The 21,639-nt window shown below is 27.7% G+C and overlaps 2 protein-coding genes and 1 long non-coding RNA gene across 7 annotated transcripts; 2 read left to right on the top strand and 1 right to left on the bottom strand.

The window, feature by feature from the left end:
• The first annotated feature begins 276 nt into the window (after nucleotides 1-276).
• On the top strand, nucleotides 277-6,672 carry LOC105251688 (coiled-coil domain-containing protein 186). 3 transcript variants are annotated; one of them, XM_011258654.3, is made up of 10 exons: nucleotides 277-613; nucleotides 1,002-1,208; nucleotides 1,290-2,745; nucleotides 3,096-3,366; nucleotides 3,758-4,161; nucleotides 4,465-5,000; nucleotides 5,085-5,347; nucleotides 5,688-5,711; nucleotides 5,824-5,973; nucleotides 6,462-6,672. In XM_011258654.3, the coding sequence occupies exons 1-10, from the start codon at nucleotides 514-516 to the stop codon at nucleotides 6,522-6,524; spliced, it is 3,474 nt and encodes a 1,157-aa protein (XP_011256956.2). In that variant the 5' UTR covers nucleotides 277-513; the 3' UTR covers nucleotides 6,525-6,672. The 3 variants fall into 3 exon arrangements, with proteins under 3 accessions (XP_011256956.2, XP_011256954.2, XP_011256955.2); XM_011258652.3 differs by having other exon boundaries at nucleotides 1,002-2,745; XM_011258653.3 differs by lacking the exon at nucleotides 5,688-5,711 and having other exon boundaries at nucleotides 1,002-2,745.
• A 4,462-nt stretch (nucleotides 6,673-11,134) lies between these two features.
• LOC105251689 (double-stranded RNA-specific editase Adar) lies at nucleotides 11,135-18,567 on the bottom strand. 3 transcript variants are annotated; one of them, XM_011258655.3, is made up of 8 exons: nucleotides 17,767-18,567; nucleotides 15,340-15,413; nucleotides 14,095-14,155; nucleotides 13,091-13,915; nucleotides 12,601-12,986; nucleotides 12,205-12,499; nucleotides 11,914-12,104; nucleotides 11,135-11,782 (listed from the first exon to the last, which is right to left on the bottom strand). In XM_011258655.3, exons 1-8 carry the CDS (start codon nucleotides 18,086-18,088, stop codon nucleotides 11,684-11,686), a joined length of 2,253 nt encoding a protein of 750 aa, XP_011256957.1. In that variant the 5' UTR covers nucleotides 18,089-18,567; the 3' UTR covers nucleotides 11,135-11,683. The 3 variants fall into 3 exon arrangements, with proteins under 3 accessions (XP_011256957.1, XP_025269463.1, XP_011256959.1); XM_025413678.1 differs by lacking the exon at nucleotides 17,767-18,567 and adding an exon at nucleotides 15,898-15,928; XM_011258657.3 differs by lacking the exon at nucleotides 17,767-18,567 and adding an exon at nucleotides 15,487-15,904.
• Nucleotides 15,963-17,872, top strand: LOC109610012. The gene is made up of 4 exons (XR_002192569.2): nucleotides 15,963-16,085; nucleotides 16,145-16,224; nucleotides 16,325-16,771; nucleotides 17,797-17,872. It is a non-coding gene; the product is annotated as an uncharacterized LOC109610012 (long non-coding RNA).
• Nucleotides 18,568-21,639: the final 3,072 nt, after the last annotated feature.

Genomic DNA, 21,639 nt, shown 5'->3' with positions numbered 1-21,639 from the left:
CGGAACGAATCGTTGTCGCGGAGTGTACACTCGGATGATGTTTCCGAACGCAGCCCTAAAAGCAGGCCATGACACCTCTCAGTCTTCCTTCTGACTAGGGGTAGACAGAATCCCTATATAGAGATCCAATCATTGCAACATAAACTCATCTATGTATTTTATATATCTATGCTTTCACATATATATATTTTCACATATATATCTTTATGTTTATACTGTATATGAACATGCATACATGCATATATACATCGTTGACATATATACGTATTCTGGAAATACTGATTGTAGATTGTAGTTTTCAATCATTGACAGCTGCGCGCAGATATAATTTCTAATCAATCCTTTATTTCATAGATCACTTTTTTTCAATTTTATAGAAAACTTTAAGTATCACAGCTTGTTTCTTATATCAGAAATGAATAAATGTCTTCGGTACTGTTAATTTACATTTCCGATTGTGTGAAATAATGAAATAAAATCAGTTTTATACGCTGATTAGCTATTTCAATTAAGATGAGTGAAAAATCAGAGTTTCTCGATGACGAAACGAATTTTATGGAAAAATGTGATGGTGCTAATTTTATTCCAAAGCAAGACGTTCGATTAAGCGAAGGTATAAATTCAGTTTAGAAATATGTAATATATTTATCTCACAGTATATTAGATTGTTGTATGCGTTATACAGTTATATTAAACTCATGCACACATGTATTTATTTTAGAATATATATTAACATTATAATGGGAAAAAATATTTTTATACATAATAAATTTATATATGTATATACATATATATATTTCTTTCTTAATATACATGTGTATAAAATTAATGCTTCTCTTTGATGTTACTTGTAATTCAAAAGGAAAATTAGTTCTATATTTTTCAAATAATTCTGAGATGTTGCAATAATATACTTAATATGTACAACTTATTAATATCAAAACTTGTACTTGAATTTAAGAGACATATTGATTAAAATAATTATTTTTGTCTGCAACCAGGAATGATGATACAGAATGTTTTGCAAAATAATCATTGTAGAAGTAATATATTCAGAAGTAAAAGCGATTCAGCATTATCAAGAAAAAATGATGGAAGACCGAATTATCAGATGACAGATAACATTAATTTATTGACTAGATTTAATGTTGACAAGTCTATTACCAACATTCCTAATGTAAAACTTCAAACATGTCACTTATCTAAAAGTGAGAGTTGCCTTTCAAATAACAATGAATCTCTTCTTTGTGACTCATTTTCCAATAATATGAGTGTTTCTTTATCCATAGTACCAGTATCATCTTTAGATTCATTTCTAGTCAGAAATAAAGTTCATAAATCTGAAAATGATATATGTGCATATAAAAATATAACATGCACAGATGAAGAAGAAACATTATTTAATCAATTGAATGAAGTCAAAAATCTTTCACTTACTTTGCAATGTTCCGCAAATGAAGAAGTTATTAATGTGTATGAAAATAATTTAATAAAAGACAAACATGATAAAAAAGAACAGACTGTTGCTGAAGAAACTAGTGTACTTAAAACAACACAATCTTGTAAAGAAATAATAGATTTACAATCACAGATAAATAATAAAATTTTAAACGAGAAAAATCAAGATGAGAAAGAAGATATATGTAAGGAAAATGGGTCAAATTCAACGCTAAATGCCCATGTGCAAAATAGTTTGACATCTCGACCAACATTAATTGATGACAGTAAACTTGTTAAAATGTCTCTCCTGACAAATCCAATAACAATAATGCAATCAAATGTTCAACTTTTAAATAAAAGTCGTAATTTTTTCAATTTTATCACGGAAAAATCGACAAATATTATGGAGAAAGCTCTACTACCACAACATTTGGCAATGAAATACAATCACATATCAAAATCTTTTGAAACCAATACTATGATGGGATTTTATACTAATAATGAACCTTTTTTAAAAGATGTGATTGGAAAAACTGGATTGGATACAGATTTAACAACAAATGCGAGTAATAGTCATATGACAAATTGTATAGTAATACCAGATCATGACACAAACAAGGATAAGTTAGACAGTATAACAAATAGTGAAATTGATGAAAATCTATCTACATGTATAAAAGAAAATCTATCTACATGTATAAAAGAGAATAAAATATCTGATAATTTGGAGAATGCAGAACGACAATTACATAATAATTTTAAAAATAAAGTATTAAATGAGGAAGAATATATTTTCCAAAAAAATGATGTAGATAGATTAGATTACAATATCAATGAACAAGCATTAGGAGATGTATTGTCAGAAATAAATGAAAATAAAAATAATTTTCTGCACAAAGAAAAACTGCATAACAATATGCATGAGAAAGATTCAACTAATCCTACTACTTTGGCAGAGTCAAATATTTTAAAATTAGGCTCATTAGAGCGTCCATTACATCTTACATTATTAGAGGATTATACTAATTTAAAACTCAAGAATGAAAAATTGCTAGAAAGAATTGAACATTTAGAAAAGTCAAATCGATTGAACAAATCATTATGTGAAACACAAACAAGTACAGATACATTTATCTTACAAATAGAGAACTTGGAAAAAACTATAAATAAATTAACAGCTGATTTGAATACATCACTGGATATGCAAGAAGCTCTAAAAAAAGAATGTCTAGCAATTAATAAGGAGAAGGAAGATATGGTTATGAGATATGCAACTAGCGAGAAACAGGTGATTGATTCACAGAGGTATGTATAAGAAAAACTGTAATTTGGTATTTATATTATTTTTTAGACATAATTGCAAAATGAAATTTCATGAAATTTCAAGTATGAAGATATTTAAATCAATTAAAAGCAGTATACATATACATATAAAAAGAATAAATCCAATAAATTAAAAATGGGAAATATTTTTCAAGTATTTTTCATATTTTTGAACAATACTTTATCAGTTATAATATATAATGATTTTGAGAAAATCAGATTCATCATAAATGCAACTAATTAGTCATTAATCCATTAATAAACCGATATTTATACATTAAATTAATTCATACAATTGCTTTGTAAAATTTAATTCGTAATATGTATAACAGAGCGAAAGATTGCGCGGAACGCAAAGTTAAAGATCTTTTAAAAGATCAAGAATTATTGCAAAACAAGTTACGCCAAACGCAAGGTGAACGTACAAGAATATGTAACATTATGGATGGAAAATGTCGTGAGATCACTGATCTTCAAAAGGAAATAGAAAGATTAAAAGAAGATACTAAAATGAAGGAAACCAAACTGAAGTGGACGCAAAACAAACTTATGACTGAAATGGACTTACAGAAGGATACTCAACAAAAACTAGATAAAGCTTTGGTAAACATACATTGCAATATTTTTCACAGCTTAAGTTGTAAGAGTATGTTAAATTATGCGAGAGTAATAATTGAATCTCATTTTAATAAATATTAAATATTAAATTATTACTAGCATTTTTCCTATTGTATTAAATTAGTAATAATTGTGCCTTGATAAGCAGAAAACTCATATATACAAGGAAATATTTTTAATTTGAAAAATTTATTAAATCGAAATCTTACATAATGATAAATCTCTGAAAAAAATTGTTCAAACATCACTTTACAACTTTTTAATTATTTCGTAAAATTGATTGTAAATATGATATATTTATCAATAATATGATATAATATTTATTATATATGATATATTCTAATAGTAATAATAATATATAATAAACATATTGCAGATGAGAATAAATGATATGAAAGAAGAATGCGAACAGATACGCCGGGAAACTCAAGAATCATTTCGGAAATTTCAGCAATCCGAAGAAAATAAAGCTGTGACATTGGATCAACAATTAAAAGAACATCAAGCGCGTCTAATTTTAGAAAGACATGTTACGGAAGATAAAGAAACATTAAGGCTTCAATTACAAAAAGAATTAGAAATATTAAAATCTAAACAACAAAATTTAATAGAAGAAAATAATAAACTCAGTCTAAAAGTTCAAGAATCTGAGAAGGCTCGACTACACAATGCAAATAATTTAAGTAACTTAAAAATTGTTGCAAATCAGCGTCAGGAGCAAATCACTGAATTATTAAATAAAGTTTCTCAATTAGAAGCATTAAAACTCCAGTTGCAACAGTAAGTATGCTATGAGAATATAATATCATATAATATGTGAAATGTCATTACTGTAAATATATCATAATATATATAAAAAATATAAATATAACTTTGCATACATGTAAAAAATATGGCAAAAATTATTATTTTTATAGACCATAATTTTATTCAATCATCATTTAAAAAATCTTCTCTTTGATGAATTTATTTAAATCTTACAACTTTTTTTAAAATTTACATTACATAAAATCTTAATATTATTAAATGATATTTTAATTACAAACTATTTATTTAATATTTGTAAATTTATTTAATATACAGTAAAGAAGAATGTCTAGCATCGGCTGAAACTCAAATATTACAATTACGATCGGCTAATGAAGAATTGCAATTTGACATGCAAGCATGTCGTCAAAAAGAAGCGGATATGTTAGATTTTACGCAAAAACTCACAGACAAAAATGTACGTCTTCAATCCGAGTTTATTGCCATTCAAACAAAAGTGAGTGATCTCGAATCCGAACACGGTCCGTTACACGACTGTATTAATGAATTGACTAATAAAATCAAAGTTTTGGAAGAAGATTTGATGCAAGAACGAAAAAAACGAAGAGAGGAGTGCGAAATTTTGGCTAAGCATGTCGCTGAACAAACTCAACGAGCTCAAAATTTTGCTCAGAAATTGGAGGATAGTCAAGGTGAAAATGCAGTATTGAAAAGGAAACATCAAATTTCCATAAAGGAGATGACGCGAGAATTACAACAATGTCGTAGAAAATTGGAGATGTTTGAAGCTGCATCTCCCAGTAATTCATTGGATATTACATCCAGAACAGGATCTAATACTTCTTTAACAGGTTGATAAATTCATATTATTTCTTATTAACGAATAAATTGAAGCTATATTGAATTTTGACATCAAAAACTTTGATTCTTTTTAGGCGATACATTAAACGGTGCCTTATCAGATAACAATGCTAATAGTGATCACATTTATTCTATAGAAGCTAATAAACAAGTACTAATGGATCGCATTATAAAACTGCAAAAGATAAATGTAAAAAGAGCTGAAAAATTAGACTTTTTAGAGGAACATACACAAACATTGGTAGAAGAGCTACAGAAAAAAACAAAAATAATACAAAACTATATCTTACATCAAGATTTTGGAGCTTTGGCATGTAATGAAAGAGATAAATATAAGGTAAAAAGCAACACCTTTTTTAATTAATTTGATTTTATACATAACCACAAATATAAAATAAATTTTACAGTTATCGATATATTGCAAAAGTAATTTAAAAATATATATATGCTTTATTCAACTTATATTATTAATACATCTATATAAATATAAATATATCTATATAAATATATAATTTAAAACATTTAATTTTTATTTTTCTTAAATGAGATTCTATGAAAATATCATTATAAAAAATAGATATAATTAATTTTCTCAATATTAATGTTGAGTAAAAATTCAACTTTATATCATTATTTACATATTAATAATAATAGAGTCTTTATTTTTTACATCCAAGCGTATCAAAAGCAGAAGAGATATAGTAAGTGTGAGAAAATGAATTCTTTAGTAAATTAAAAAGTTTTAGAGATCAAACGATTATATGTATAAAATATGTAATATATATACATATTTTCTATTCTAATTTTGTGCAGGCCGAATTAGCACGACATGGAGGTATCATGGCATCCGTTTACAATCATCGAGTTTCAGATGAGAATATGACCCTAGAACTGTCTTTAGAAATAAATCAAAAATTACAAGCAGTTCTTGAAGATGCATTATTAAAAAATATTACTTTAAAAGTAAGTACATTAAATAAAATCATATAAATGAAAATATTACATATAATAATAATGCATAGTAAACTGATCACTTTTGAAATATTTTATTATGCATTCTGACAAATATGAAAAATATGATAAATATAAAGAATAAGTTTAAAAAATCACTTTGATTTTAATATTATAATTATGAAAGAAATTTAATACTTTTATATACTTTTATACATATCAACGAGATTCAAAAGTACCTCTTACAATTAGATACTTTCAAAATCTTATGTATAATTTTTCTTGTATTACACTATATTTCAATTGATTGAAAAATTTATATATATATATATATATATATATATATATATATATATATAAATTTTTTATGCTCCAAAAAGTGATCGTTCTGTCATAGCATAGCATAATAATATTTATTATTTGAAACGAAATACATATAACATAGTTAATTTATCAATGTTTGTTATTTTTTTATATTACTATTTAATATTACATTACAGGACAATATTGATACATTAGGTAAAGAGATAGCAAAATTAACAATGCAGCATCAACAAAAATAATATTGACAATTTATAATAGTTGTTACATGTACATAGATACTTACATACACTAGTATCATATGTTATATATACAAATATCTCATATGTAATATATCATGTTATATTGACGTGAGGAAAAAGGAAGTAATATTTATTGTTGTTTCAAATTAATCAAATTTTCTTTTATCTATCATTATATAATTCAATAACATTGTAAATATTTCTTTATTTAAAAATGTATATTTCCCACTTATTGTTAGATTTAATATATTCAGAATATATTATATTATATATTTACAAAGTAGAAATAAAAAGCATCATTAAAGCAAATTAATTTATATTATATGTCTTATGCATGGATATAATTTATTTAGCTAAAAACGAAAAAAATTCTTATGTAAAAATATACAGATACATTTTATCACATAAAACTGAATGTTTTCAAAGTGTAGTGTTTCTAACATTAAAAAAATTAATATTTCTGCTTTTATTTAAATTCGTGGAATTTTTAACGCCTTTATTAAATTCGATATTGTTTAATAATATATATATATATATACATACATATATGTAAGGTGTCCGGAAAATCGCCCACAGTACGGGAAATCGAAACCCAAAGAGAAGAAAAAAAAGCTATATAAATATAATCCAGAAATAAATCGTTTCCGAGTTATAGCCACTTTTATGTTAAAAAAATCGTAATTTATAGTCTGCTTGGCATCCCTCCTCTTTTCCAAATTTTTTTAAATTTAAAATTAAAATTAAAATTTAAATGTATATTCATAATATAAGAATTTATTAGCAAATAAAATAATAATAAATTATTATTGAGGAAGAAAGGTGTTACTATCTATTAAAATGTTACAAAATAACATATTTGATATCTGGTAAATAAAGATTTATTTTGCAAGTTCAACTAGATTGTTTTAATTTTTTTTTTAGAGTACTTATATCTAGAGGCACTAATCTCAAGCTTAAAATCTAGCTGACTACAAATTCGCTCGACAGTTAATACTTGATTTAAATGCTCAGGGGATCTGATCATAATACATACTTGAGCGTAAACGGATGAAAGATTGTAATCGAAGTAAAATTGACTAAAACTATGATTAATATCACTAAATTTACTTTGAGATTTTTTTATACAATTTGGATTTTTTTAATGAGCTATATATTATTACTATGATGTGTTTTATATCGTATCATATTGCATTATATCGCGTTATCATACCCTACAATGCGATAATAAAATGCAATAATATATGTTAGCTGTATGTAAAATACTCGCAAACTTGTATTATATGATGGAAGAAGAGATGAAGGAAACTAGATATAATTTCCCCTATAAGATTATTATTATTATTATTATTATTATTATTAAATGAGAGATTACCACTAATAAAACTGGACTTGTTCTTTGTATTGCATATTTTTAACAATAAAATATCATCTATATACTTTTCGGTAGAGCAGTATTTCAATATCTACAATCATCTATATCTAATCATATTAGCTAAAATTTTATTTTTCAAATAATCGCGATAAAGTCATTAAAGAGAGAATACTCTATAAATATTTTAATACTGATAATACTAATACCGCAATAAATATAATAAGAACACTGGGTTTAATACATTTGCTTATGTGTTTAAAGTCGATTGTGCTATACATATAATAAAATAATTGCTATAGAAATAAATTATTGCCTGTTTAAAATTTTATGTTAAAATTTTATACGATTTTTATAGTATAGAATATTGCAGTTACACTCTATAATTATATTTATATATATATATATGAAATGTATTGTGTGTGTTCTTAAATTTTAAATCATGTTTAATTTTACAAAAATGCTTTTTTTCTGTGCAAAGAATAACTTGCAAATTGAAATTGAAATCAATTTAAAAAAAAGATATTTCTATTTTATAATATCTTATAATTATGATATTTTTCATATATTTTCTTATTCTCCTTCTTTTTTCTTTTCTAAACAAGCGTTATATATATTGGATACATAAATATATTAAACAATTTCTCTTCCTTTTTTACTTTATGTGCATTCTTTCTGAGAAAGCAAGATTATTATCACTAATTTCAAACAGGCATATAATCTTCGAAAAATTCCGATTCATTTTCTGAAAAGCCTTCGTAATTATTTCTGTACATTATTTTATTTGTGAGATTGACAATATTTTATTATTTTATTAGGGTTTTATGATCGACTGATATATTCTATTAATAATTGAAAACTGAACTATGAAAACGTGATAAATAAGCTGTAATAAAAAGCTTATAATAAAATCGAATATTATGATTAATGACTTTTTGCGCTTGAATAAAGCATAAGGAAAAGAAAATGAAAAAATAATTGTTCCTGGAATATGTTGCAAATACATTTTCAACGAAATAATAAATAATAAATTAAGTTAAATAAATATTCTACAAAATATATCACAATATTTTACAAAGTAAATCACACAACTATTTTATAAATTGTATAAGATAATTTTGAATTTTGAATAAATAAATAGAATGCGAGACTATTATAAATTTTGTGAAATTCCAACGATCGACTTATCCATTTACAGTGAGCAATAAATATTATATAATTATATGAATTATACATGGATGGTAAGAAAAGACATCGTACTATTTATGAAGAAAAAATATTTCAACATCATGTTATAGTAAATTCTATCGTTTCTATTCTTTTTTTTTGTTTTCCGTATATATGTTATACAAGTAATACTCATATATGGAGATTGTGTGAAAAAATTATTTGTAAATGTAGTGTTGCTAAACGTAGTATTAAAACACTCCTTCTATAGATAATACGATAACTTTTTCGATTACCAACTTACTACATTCGGGCGATATAGTGCAGATATACATTCATTTTCGCTGCCGCCATGTATTGAAACCTCTATGTTGCCCTTTTTTATTTTGGCTAAATACATTTATTAGAAAATAGAAAAATAAAGTAAAATTCGTTGGCGCGGTTAGCATAGATGCAATAATACTGATATCACGTATTAACTCCAACATATATATGAGCCAAATTATTCATTATTATTATTTACGCAATCTGTCGGATACGCACACCAAAAGAAAAACAATTTGAATATATCTTATGTTATATAAAAAGAAAATAATCTACTTTGTACTCGCATAATATTGTACATAATTTAATTTAATTTAAACATAGAAAAAAATTTCAAATATAAATATAATTAAATTACTAAATTCATTAAAGGAACATAAAACATACAGTATAAAAAAGTGTTTGTGTGTTTGTCGTAAAATTAATTGCATATATAACTTATAATTAAAATCTCTTTTTTTTAGGATTTTATCCAAGAGAATAGGGGATATAATTATCCAAGAAAATCATACTTAATTTTTTTCTAATAATAATCTATGTACAATAATTCTAAAGAAAAAAATATTTGGTGTTCTTGCTCTATATTAAATTAAATCAAATAAGTTCTTTATGCAAAACTGGACCAGCACCGGGCAGTGTGTCATTACGGCAGAATTGCATTAATCATAATACTGGCACAGTGAGGCAATGACCTTAGGATTTTCTAAATATACTATTAATAATCTGAAAAACTATGTAATCATATATGTCGCGTAATTATTATCATGTTTTTTTTATATACCATCCACTTTCACATATTTGCTTAATTCTTATATATTTATTTATATGCATTGAAAGTAATAACCAACTCTATTATATTAAACTGGCTGCGGACAGTTGCAGACAGTTGGTATAATTCTAATTTATATCTCACGTGCGATTCGTTCTTAATTCGCTGTCAAAGAGATTTCTTATATGCAATATCTTTAAAACGCAATATTTTTTTCTGCTACAAGAAACACATATATTGAAAATTAACAATTGGATATATTTCTGAATGTAATATTAATTTATTCTAAGCGAGAGTAAAACGCTTACATTGCTATTATAACAGAAAATTGAAATTATTATTCAAATTGATGATGAAAAATTCTGTCCCGCCTCTTTCGCCTAAACTTACGACGAAGTTGGTATCTTTTATGATTAAGATCCATTTTTCAGATCTGAATCCAATCACAGCCATTGAGGATGCAAGATGTATCGCAACTGAATTCGTTGCTATAATATCTAATGTCCTACAAAAAGATCCCAGATAGCATTCTCTAATTTATGGATAACAAAGTTTTAAATTTAAGATACTTTTAAACAGAAATATGCAAGACTTTGATTGTGAGAAGCTAGTTTTCATACACACTTATGCAAAGATATGTTTACTGTGTATAATACACGATGTTCATGGTACGCGTCTGTATAAGTGCATATTATTAAATGCATTACATCAATCGATCAAATTATATATAATTCTATATTGAAAGGAATTATTCGTAAAATTTGCATATCTCTGACATAGAATGTTATCTGGGTATATCATAGGTACAATGCGTTTATATATAAGACACTATAATGTTGTTTTTTTCTTAAACTATATTTTAATTCAAAACTATTCACGAAATTGTTCTTTCATAATTAGTCGCCTATAATACGAAAATGAACAAAAATATCTATTTAATGACTAAAAAATAGATTAAATTGTAAAAATATCTAGAAAATGACAAAATTATTCTGAGTAAGAAAAGATTGAATGTAAATTTTTTTTTACTAAATAGTTTAATTACTTGCAAATAGCGCATCAAAATTTTGAAAAATTTATGATATTAATGATGAGAAGCAATAACACGCTGACATGCACGCGGACACACATTCATACACATTACAAACTATATTAATACTAAGAAATTTTATACAGATATGTGTAATGAATGAATTAATTTTTTGTCAACTATCCATTATTGATACGTCAAAATAATATAAGCTTCTGTGAGGCATTTTTCTACTACACTTTCCGACTACACTTTAAAGAACAAAACTGTAATTATAAATATTTTTCGTAATATACTTTGAACACGATAAATATATTGAGATCATAAGGCGCAAGATTAAGAATACATGCGCGAAATCCTACGATTTATGCTTTACTGATACCAAATTCTGCCATATTATGACACGCCGAACGAGCTATCTATTTTGCACTAGGAACTACATATTCCATAACTTGATTTTTTGCATTATTTCTCCTGATATTATTACTATTGTGATTTAGTCAGATATCGACCTCAAACATGTCTTGCTCAATCGGTTTTTTCACCCAACTTCCCAGCTGCGCTCTCACGAAAGCATCCTTCAATTGACGCTTGGCAAGCTATTTGAGGAAAAAAAGAAAAAAAAAGAAAAGGAAAAGAACAGTCGAAATATCACGTGTACCATGCATTGATATACATCTTATACATGTATTGTTATTATATTATATATATAAAAGATGTAATGACTTACCGAATAATCTTGTACTGAAGATTTTGCATCGAGATAATGACGACAACGATTCTCATCAACATCATCTATGGTTGGAAGTTTACTTAAGAGACTAAAGAATCTTCTAAAGAATGCTTGTTTAGATATTCTAGATGGTTTTCCCAATTCATCTTTACCAGTAGTACAATTTATGACTTCGGCTTCGCTCTGTCCTAAAGTGTATAATAAAAAAAAGAAAAAAAAACGGAAAAAAGTTGTTTAATCTTATACAATTTAACTTGAAAAAATCCAAAATATATATTTGATACAAACCGATCGTCCAATTGACACTATAATTAGGTGCTTTTCCAGGTTGTCTGACTTCAGAAGATGTGATTAGACTCATTAATGGTTTATTGAGTCTGTATGGCGGTGGTAAGCCTTGAATAGTGTTTTCAATACGACCGCAGACTGCTCTGTACATGTGACTTGGGTTCAAAAGACTGCCGAGAACAATGCTGTGGAAGTAAATTGGCTCGATGAAGTGGCTTAGAAGTGCACCTTGCACACCAAGTACGTTCCACCGAGCTATTTTGTCCGAACACGACATCGTCAGCAGTCTTTGACCCTAAAAAATTTAATTAAAAATATGATTAATGTAGTCGAGATATTTTTTATAAAAATTTTTATAAAATTATGACATTTAGTTTTCACGCAAGTAATACATACCATTAATACGCCATCCCAAGTTTGAATACCCTCATTACTCTTTACGGGAATGGTTCCTTCGCCAGATTCTATCTTGGTACGTAATTGACCTCTAGCCCGTCTGTTGGGATGTTTATCTATAGATTCATTTTCTTCATGAGGCGAGAAGATTCTCGCGTCACCACAGGGTGCTGTATTTATATATAAATGAAATTGGATGCCTTGTTTTAATTTGAATCCCTTTTTAATTGGCTCGAGAATAGATTCTGTACTTTTATCCTCGGTGTGTAATTCTAACTGTTTATACAGATATTCACAGAGACATCGCCGTGCTACCACTTCCGCGTGACAATCATTCACAGCACCACCACTAACGCTCAAATGCTCGCCCGAAACGCATTTCGTACCTTTGTCAAGAAAAATATTTTAGTAAATATTTGAAAAGAAAGATATATACATATAATTATTATTATTAAATTTTGTTTAAATCTGAGACAAGCTTGTGCTTTACCAGTAGTGACGCATATCAATTCCGCATCTGATCCTTTGGTTTGTACAATACCGGCTAAAACTTTACGTCGTGCATGTTGCGGTTTACTCTGAATAAGTTCGCTGAATTTCTGATTAACCATTTTGCCAATTCTATCGGCCAGCATTTGCGGTAAAGTCATTTGTTCTTGCCAATGCGCGGAATTGGAAAAATTTGGCAAAATGCGAACAGGTAGCGGTATACAAAATGAAGAACTGTGGACATTTCGCAATTTCGCTAAAGCGGCTTTACTAGCCGCCGCTTTTGCCAATTTCTTACTTGGGCCTGTTCCTTCAAACGTTTCTCCGTCAATAGTTACTGATATCGTGAACTTTGCGTAACTTTCTCCGTTATCGGATATGCAGTTATATATAACTCCCGGATACAATTCGTTGATCAACGCTACTGGACCTTTATCTAAAAACTTATTCGTATTCTTTGGCTCCTGTGTTTTAAATGCATTGACAAGATGGTTATCACGTTCAGTCACGTCACTCGTGAAATCCGGCTCAAGAGGCACAACAGGCTGGCAAGTATTAATAGCTTGATGAACCTCGGGTGTATTTCTAAATTGAATAATATTCCGTAAAGCGAGTTCAGCAGCCGCATGTTTTGCCATCTTTTTAGTACGTCCTTTCCCTTCATACGTCTGTCCATCGATCTGTACTGCAATTGTAAATATTGGAGCATGTGTAGGTCCGGTCTGCCCTACCACTTTGTATGTAGCTCCAGTTTTTAGCTCATTTAACGCGCATACTGCATTTTTCGGTTGTGGATTTTTATGACGCTTTTTAGCGCTGCTAACATCTAATCAAAAAATAAAACAAAATTTATAATTACAATGTTGTAAAAATAAATATTATTGAATACATGTATAAATCAAATTGGGTTCTCTTTCAAGTAAGTTATACAATATACATTATGAGATATCATATATCAAATCAATTAAGTGTGTGTGTGTGTGTGTGTGTGTGTGTGTTACTGACCTTCTAAATCTACTTCTGATGTTCTCTTGAGTATAGATTTTGGTGAATTTCCTTGCCCCATCTGCAATACAATTTTATATAAATACCAATTATAATTACAAGCTTTATTCCATATAACCAAATTAAATAACTCTTTATTTTGTTGATTTTGTATTATTTATTTTATTTTATGCTAGTATAGAAAATCAAAGATGCAAATTAGCAGAACTTGTAACAAATTTCACAAATTTTTAATATTTTAATTTTGCAAAAATATGCTTATTTATTCATAAAGTAGATTTATCATTGTTAAAAAAATTAAAGAGAAAATTCTTGTTGATAATTAATAGATTGTTTTTTGCACAAATTAATAAATTAATTCTGATGACTTATAAAATTATTCTGTAAAATAGTAATCTAGATTCTATTAATTTTAATCTTTAATCAATATCAAGGAATATTGGCATATCATTCCTATAGTATACTTTAAATGTTATGTCATATAAATAATATTTTAACGTGTCCATAATTCTTTCCTGTTATAATTATGATTGATTTTCAGCTAGATGGATTTTTTTTATTTTGCTCTATATGAATATAATATATAATAAAGATTAAATAGAAGAAAGAATTTTTAAAGATAATTAATATATATATATTATAGAAAAAGAATAAAAATACAGAACACACCAAGTTAATTCAACAAATAACACAAGGGTAACATATATCATATATTTTCATTTCTACATGTGTACAATGTGTACAATATGTACATGTGTCCTTTATCTTGAATCTTGAATCTTAAAGATTTGATTAGGATTAGATTTATATATAGATCCTTTCAGAAGTTCAGAACCGTTAAAATCATTTCTCAAGCTCGAAATTTATAAAATTATATGCTCGATGTACATCTAAAGATAATTGATTAAGCATTATTCCATTAAGAGACTCATATTTTATTCAAGTTTGAAAATTGTAAAATATATATATATATACATATATACATATATACATATATAATAAAAAATAATTGTACAAAGTTATATAAGAACTGCTACCCAATATATGCTGCAAGCTACATTACATTCAAAAGTTCCTCTATCAATAAAATAAAATTGTATTTCTTTCCAATTACATATTAAATTCTATAAATCATTTTTCTATGCAAGTGTAAGATATCTGTTAAGAATGTGGGAGAGGAGGGAAGGGAAGAGATTATACTCTTCACACACATTATTAGAATTATTAAATTTAATGTCAACTCACCAAGGTTGTATGACCACTCTGGGAATTATCCAACAACGTATTACCATTCGCGGAAATCATAGGTGGATTGCATTCTGAAAAATTTAACATTATAAATTCGCGATATTATATACGAGTATCGTGAAAATCAATAGCCGTTTCTCGTACTTGTCTGACTCGATTGTTGGTTGTTATTTAAAAACGTTAGCCCAGTTGACATGATGCGTGGCTGTCACTTAAAAAATACTTAGAAATACACAAGCGATAGTAAGCGAACGTGCGTTTTCGAGACGCCGTTGTATGTATTACATTGATTTTAATTATTCTGGTATCCCGAAAATCCGCAGCGCCATTGCCGTGTTTTTTCGCGCATAATCAACCTAACCTAATCCTCGGCCTACTCCTTCTATATCGCTACACTTGAGGACATACTTTATTAAACACGAGCGACCACCTATGCCACTTCAAAAGGGGACTTGTTGTTTTTTTTCACACGTAGCTTCACAAATGTTCAAAAAGACGCAACGTTCGATAGATGCGACTGTCATGTACGTAGAATCCTTGCGAATTTAAACTTGCCTGTGTGCGAGTGTGTGCGTGCGTGCGACATTCTCCGTATTCCGTACTTACATATATCGTTCGCGTAGTATCGTCTTTCGTCTTGAAGGCGCTGCGAGCGACACCCCTGCAATAGGTGGTGCATTCGACAAGGAAGGGTTGAGAAGACAGAGAAAAAGGAAACCGCTGAGACATTTTTCCTTTTACACGTGAGAAAATACTTTTTACACAATATGAAATTGCGATGGATTAATTATACACTTTCCAGCTGATTTTCGACATCTGTCATTCTCGAGAATATGATCATGTGGATTGTATCGAGGATATATGGTCATCATACGGTGTAATGTATATATTTATATATTTGCTTTATTCCATAAATATAACTTAATTATTTCATGTATTTAGATAAAAGTATATTTAAAATGCATTTTTTTTTAATTTGCAGTAATGCAAGCCGCGTTGTGCATGCTCGATTTATCAGAGTGAATTTATAGTGAATTTTATAATATTATAAAATACGTAAACGGATCATTAGCTACTGATATGGACGAGGAAAGATTTAGAAATAGAGGAGAGTGAGATTTTTCGATTCCTTTCGAGTAGGCGCGGTTCAATTATGCGCTTGTGATTTGTGGATTGATACATCGAATCGCGCCGAATCCCCTCCCCCTTTTCGATGCAAATCAATCCTTCATCCCGGTTCATCTATATATTTTGCATGTTCTATGACACTTTATACGTCAGGCGTCGCCAATTGCAAAGTATCGTAATGTTCCTAGAAGATCTTCTAGGGACATTCATTCCCTAGCTTGCGCGCCTTATTTACTGCGCAACATGTATTGCGCATTTGTACGAAGAGGATCATCCTGGAGCGATCGATCTTATCGAACTTGTAAGTTTTTCCTTTTTTAATCTGTATAATTTACTGTAGCACGTACATACACACATAATTTACTTTTTCGGCAGTCTTGTGCAATTTAAATTTAATTCGAGAAAAGTCATATCGTCCCTATTTAATTTTTGAGGTAATATTAACTCTGAAAGGACTTTTTTTTCGAGCCTCGACTGATCTCGCGCATTTTTCAGATATTCAAATTATATAACATATTTCATATTTTTCATAATTAATTACCTTCTCAAGTTGGATTTCATTAATTAAAATTAAAAATTAAAAAAATACATCTGAATTATATATATAATAGATCGTATTTAAAATTATTCAATCTTCACTCTTATTTTTATGTCTACACATACAGATATATATGCTTTATGTGTTAACACACACATGCGCAAATCAAGTCTATACAAATTTGGTATAAATATATCAAATAACTTTACAAATCTCAGAATTAATCAAAATAACTTTAAAATAATTGATATAAATGTATAGATTATTATTTATAAAAATATATTGGACAAATATTGTAATATTGAACAAAGAAAATTATTATTTTTTCTATTTTAAACATTATATTGGATTTTCGAAAACTTAACGCCTTTTTATTATTTTAAATCGTGTTTTAATTTTTTCTCATCACACACGATTTTTCAACAATAAAGGAAAAATTAACTCCAAATTATTCATATATATCATCAGTCAAGATTAAAATTGCGAATTATGATGATATATCTTGTAAATACATCATTAAATGTCATAGATGTTAGGCTCAAAAATTATAATTAATACGACCAATTATCAATGATAGATAACATATATGATTGTGCATTTCTCTTCAGAGCAGAGAATAATAACACACACATGTGAAAAATACATAAAAAGTGACGTACACAAAAATTATATTATCGAAATTAACGCAAACACATAAAATTGCAAAATATATACATCGCGCAACATTTATAAATGTGAAATATATTTCGTTTACTTACCGTACAATTTCTTGTATTTGTTGACTATAGCTTCAACATACACAGTGTTGTGCAAACCACGTCGCACGATTTCGTTGTATCCGACGCAGATAATATCTGGATCATCGGCAAATAATCCTCGATTGAAACACTTTACGATCGTACGTAAGTCCATGTGATTTATTAAGAATCGCAATTTCTTCAACAGTCCTTTCCGTGAGAGACTCCGTAGACGAGAACGCCACATAACATTGCACACTCGGTATAGACGCGACGAACGTTGCACCAATATACGTGTTATTATCATTACAATTTTATATAAATCTTTTTTTTGTACACTCATCTCATATATGCTCTAAACGAAGATAATGACCGTTTTCGGCGAAGCAAAAAAATGAAATTAAATTCTTGTTTGCGAGTTACTCGGTATACCGTAATAATAATGTGCGTGCTTATCGGTACAATCTGCAATTTATTTGAAAACTTTGTATATGCGCGCGTTTTGATAACGATAACGGCAAATTGATACGATTCCCTATCACTCTCGTGTAATGTCCAGCACGTGTCAAATCACATCAATCTGTCGCTATTGTTATGACAAACACCGTTTCTCGTTTAATTATTAACACAGTTCATAGTTCGTATTCGGGAGCACGGATACTACACGCATATCTCTGCAGAGAGGTGATACGGGTCTCTCATGACAGAGCAATGTAAACATATCTATCACTTTCTTTTCTAAACACTCTATCTGTGACGTTGCCCTATACGATGTGTATATTTAATATGTTCTTAATGTGTTCTTTAATTTACAGCCCTGGGTTAAATTATTCCAAGTGAAAACGAGCATATTTTCCAAATAAATACTAATCTATCTCATTTTTGGGATAAAAATTCCATTATAGGTCTACAAAATAAAATAAAAATTATTCGCTAAAATGTACTTTGATTTGTACGCATGTGTGAGTATATTTTAATTTTTTGTTTTATTTTTATAAACTTTTCTGAAATAACACATTTACAAATCCGAGAAGTTTCTCTTTAACGATAAACAAATGTTTAAATATTAAAAGACATAATTAAAAACGATCACACTGGCAAATTTTATTAAAGTGAAAAATGACGACGTTTCGACCATGGGTTTTGGTCAATAATTTAGTTAACTATTCTATCGTGAGAAATAAGGAAATCACTTCGTCAAGATTATCATGTCAACGTGACATCTTGACAAAGTGATTTCCTTATTTCTCACGATAGAATAGTTAACTAAATTATTGACCAAAACCTATGGTTGAAACGTCGTGATTTTTCACTTTAATAAAATTTGCCAATGTGGTCATTTTTAATTACGTCTTTTATTTTCTTTACTAGCGACCTTCAAAAGTTTAATGTTATGTTCAAATATTGTTTAAATATTTATATTTTCATGCATTCTAAATTGTTAATTATATTTTGTATGGATCGAGAATGCAAATTGCTAATTGAAATTAAAATTAAAAATTAAGAAAAATATGGCAATCAATGGGAATAATAAATACTAATTATGAGTGCAAGTGAACTGTTCTTAATTATAAGCATACGTGATATTTGCTACATTAGGTCTACGCACGATGTTTTATGATATGTTGTTACATATAAATTTTTATGCACTTGCTGTGTCTGTACCATCTTTTCGAAAATTTACCTCTTTTTTACTGTTTCCCTGAAAAGGGAAATTACAATAATACAATTTTTTTTACATATTTGTGTATCTCTTATATATAATTTTCTATGATTACATTTAACTGATTTCGGTTAGAGACATCTTTGAAAGTCTATTTTAACTATAATATATGATTTATGTCATCGAGAGACAGTATTTATATCTTTGGGTGAGTTGTGGGGTAAAAATTGATATAATTCATGATTCATTTAATCATCGATAAAGGGAGTTTGAAAGAGAAGCATACTTATTAAAATATCTAACAATTCTTTTCTGTAACAATCCATAAAATCTATTTAATGTTATGTATAATGAAAAAAAAATATTTACTCTGAATAAATTGTTCAACTGGATGATTATATTACATCAACTTAATATAAGTTAATCTATTTCAACTGAAATCAATCCAGTCAAATTTAATATTTAGATACAGAGAAATCTAATATGACCTACAAGTACCATCAAAATTGAGTTATTAACAATAATATAACATATGTTAAATATCTAAAATATAATCAACATGTTATATATGAAAAATCATGTATGATTTTTAATTTTTAACATAAAATAACCCCATAAGATATCCAGAAGTCTGTTAATGTATGTAAAAGCCCTGTACTTTGGCTCTATTTTCATGATACGAATCTAATTATTACAGCATAATTTCCCTGCTAACATATACGATATATATATATATATATATATATATATATATATATAGATACACAATCGATAATTATCATACGTTACATAAGAGTGCAAGAGAGTATTCTATATATATAATTTATAATACAAATACGCACATGTATATGCGTGTTTAAAGTGTTCTCTTGGATCGGTCGCTACGTGCATAGAACTTTTTGTTTCAGTCTTTATAACATTGTGTAATCCATGAAACATTGATACATGTGTCAATGACCGATACAAGAAATACCACTTATGGCATTACACACTTGTAATATTTCATAAAGCGTACTTTAACCATCAATAATATATGGAGAAAAGATAACAGGAGTGTGTAACATTATTCTTCAATAAAGAACAAAGTTTTATCAAATATAGAGTATCGCAAATATAGAGTATCATGATTACAAAATTGCTAATAATATTCTTTTATTAATTGAACCCTTTTATTATCGGTCAACGTACGATTTACAAAATACTACATACATAATATTTATTATTTTATATATAATTATCTCTCAGAATTCGATAGAGATGTTACATATTTCTATTTATTGTGTGCCTCGAATGAATGAGTTTCCTCATAGAAGCGTAAAACAAAAGGCAATTTTTGTATTTTCGATGTCGATTACATCGAATTATATGGGAGGTAATATCGATTCCATAAGTAATTTCTTGGCTGCTACAATATTTATATACATATATGTATGTATGTATGAATGTATGTGTGTGTGTGTGTGTGTATTTCACTACTAATTCCATTTTCTTCTTTCAACAATATACACAACTGTCACAACATATATCTTATACATATAATAAAAGTATATGATATAGAGATATTAGTCAATAGATTCTAAAGAGAAGTTTAGATCGACATTTGGAAATAACGATCAACAATCTGTTTAAAAACAGAAAACAAGTGTAGTATATAGTAAAATCTATACCTAGAATATTTACAAGTGATAATTGTTCTTAATTAATTAATTTTTATCTCCATGTTTTCTTTTAAATTATCGCCAATAGGATAGTGAATCGATTACAGTATCTATGATACGTATGATATCTATGATACGTATTCGTCGTGTCAAGTTTATCTTTCAGGCCTTCCAGTTACAATCTTGTATATTAAACTTTTATTTATTTTCTATTGATTTAAGAACGTTTATTCAGATAAAATCTCAGATTTGTTGTCACATATATTAATCTTTTTTAGATTTTTATCATTTTACGTGTCTTCGAGATATCGAATAATTTTTACGAAGTAAATTTAATATAATCATTTTGCTAAATTGTAAACACTGATTGCTCGTACCAATTCTTGTTTAATGAGTGTCACTTAAAGCCAGTTACTTAGTCATTCTGCAAAATGCATTCAACATAATACGCAATATTTTGATGTATAACGATTGTTTTGACTTGTTTCTATTCCTATATAAATATCTCAATTTCAAAGAGAATCGAATATTCTCTCTAAAAACAATAAATCTAAAATTTCAAAGACTGGAACA

Source organism: Camponotus floridanus, unplaced genomic scaffold (genome assembly GCF_003227725.1).
Source record: "Camponotus floridanus strain SB8 unplaced genomic scaffold, Cflo_v7.5 scaffold7, whole genome shotgun sequence".
NCBI lineage: Eukaryota > Metazoa > Arthropoda > Insecta > Hymenoptera > Formicidae > Camponotus > Camponotus floridanus.
The sequence above is the reverse complement of the archived record's forward strand: the minus strand, read 5'-3'. Positions and strand labels throughout refer to the sequence as shown.

Coding starts and splice junctions, on each gene's coding strand:
- LOC105251689 (XM_011258655.3), bottom strand. CDS start 18,088: ATGAGTGTACAAAAAAAAGATTTATATAAAATTGTAATGATAATAACA. Junction 14,156..15,339: donor AGAGTGGTCATACAACCTTG/GTGAGTTGACAT, acceptor ATTGTATTGCAG/ATGGGGCAAGGAAATTCACC. Junction 12,500..12,600: donor CTTGGGATGGCGTATTAATG/GTATGTATTACT, acceptor TAAATTTTTTAG/GGTCAAAGACTGCTGACGAT.
- LOC105251688 (XM_011258652.3), top strand. CDS start 514: ATGAGTGAAAAATCAGAGTTTCTCGATGACGAAACGAATTTTATGGAA. Junction 2,746..3,095: donor CAGGTGATTGATTCACAGAG/GTATGTATAAGA, acceptor TATGTATAACAG/AGCGAAAGATTGCGCGGAAC. Junction 3,367..3,757: donor AAAAACTAGATAAAGCTTTG/GTAAACATACAT, acceptor AACATATTGCAG/ATGAGAATAAATGATATGAA.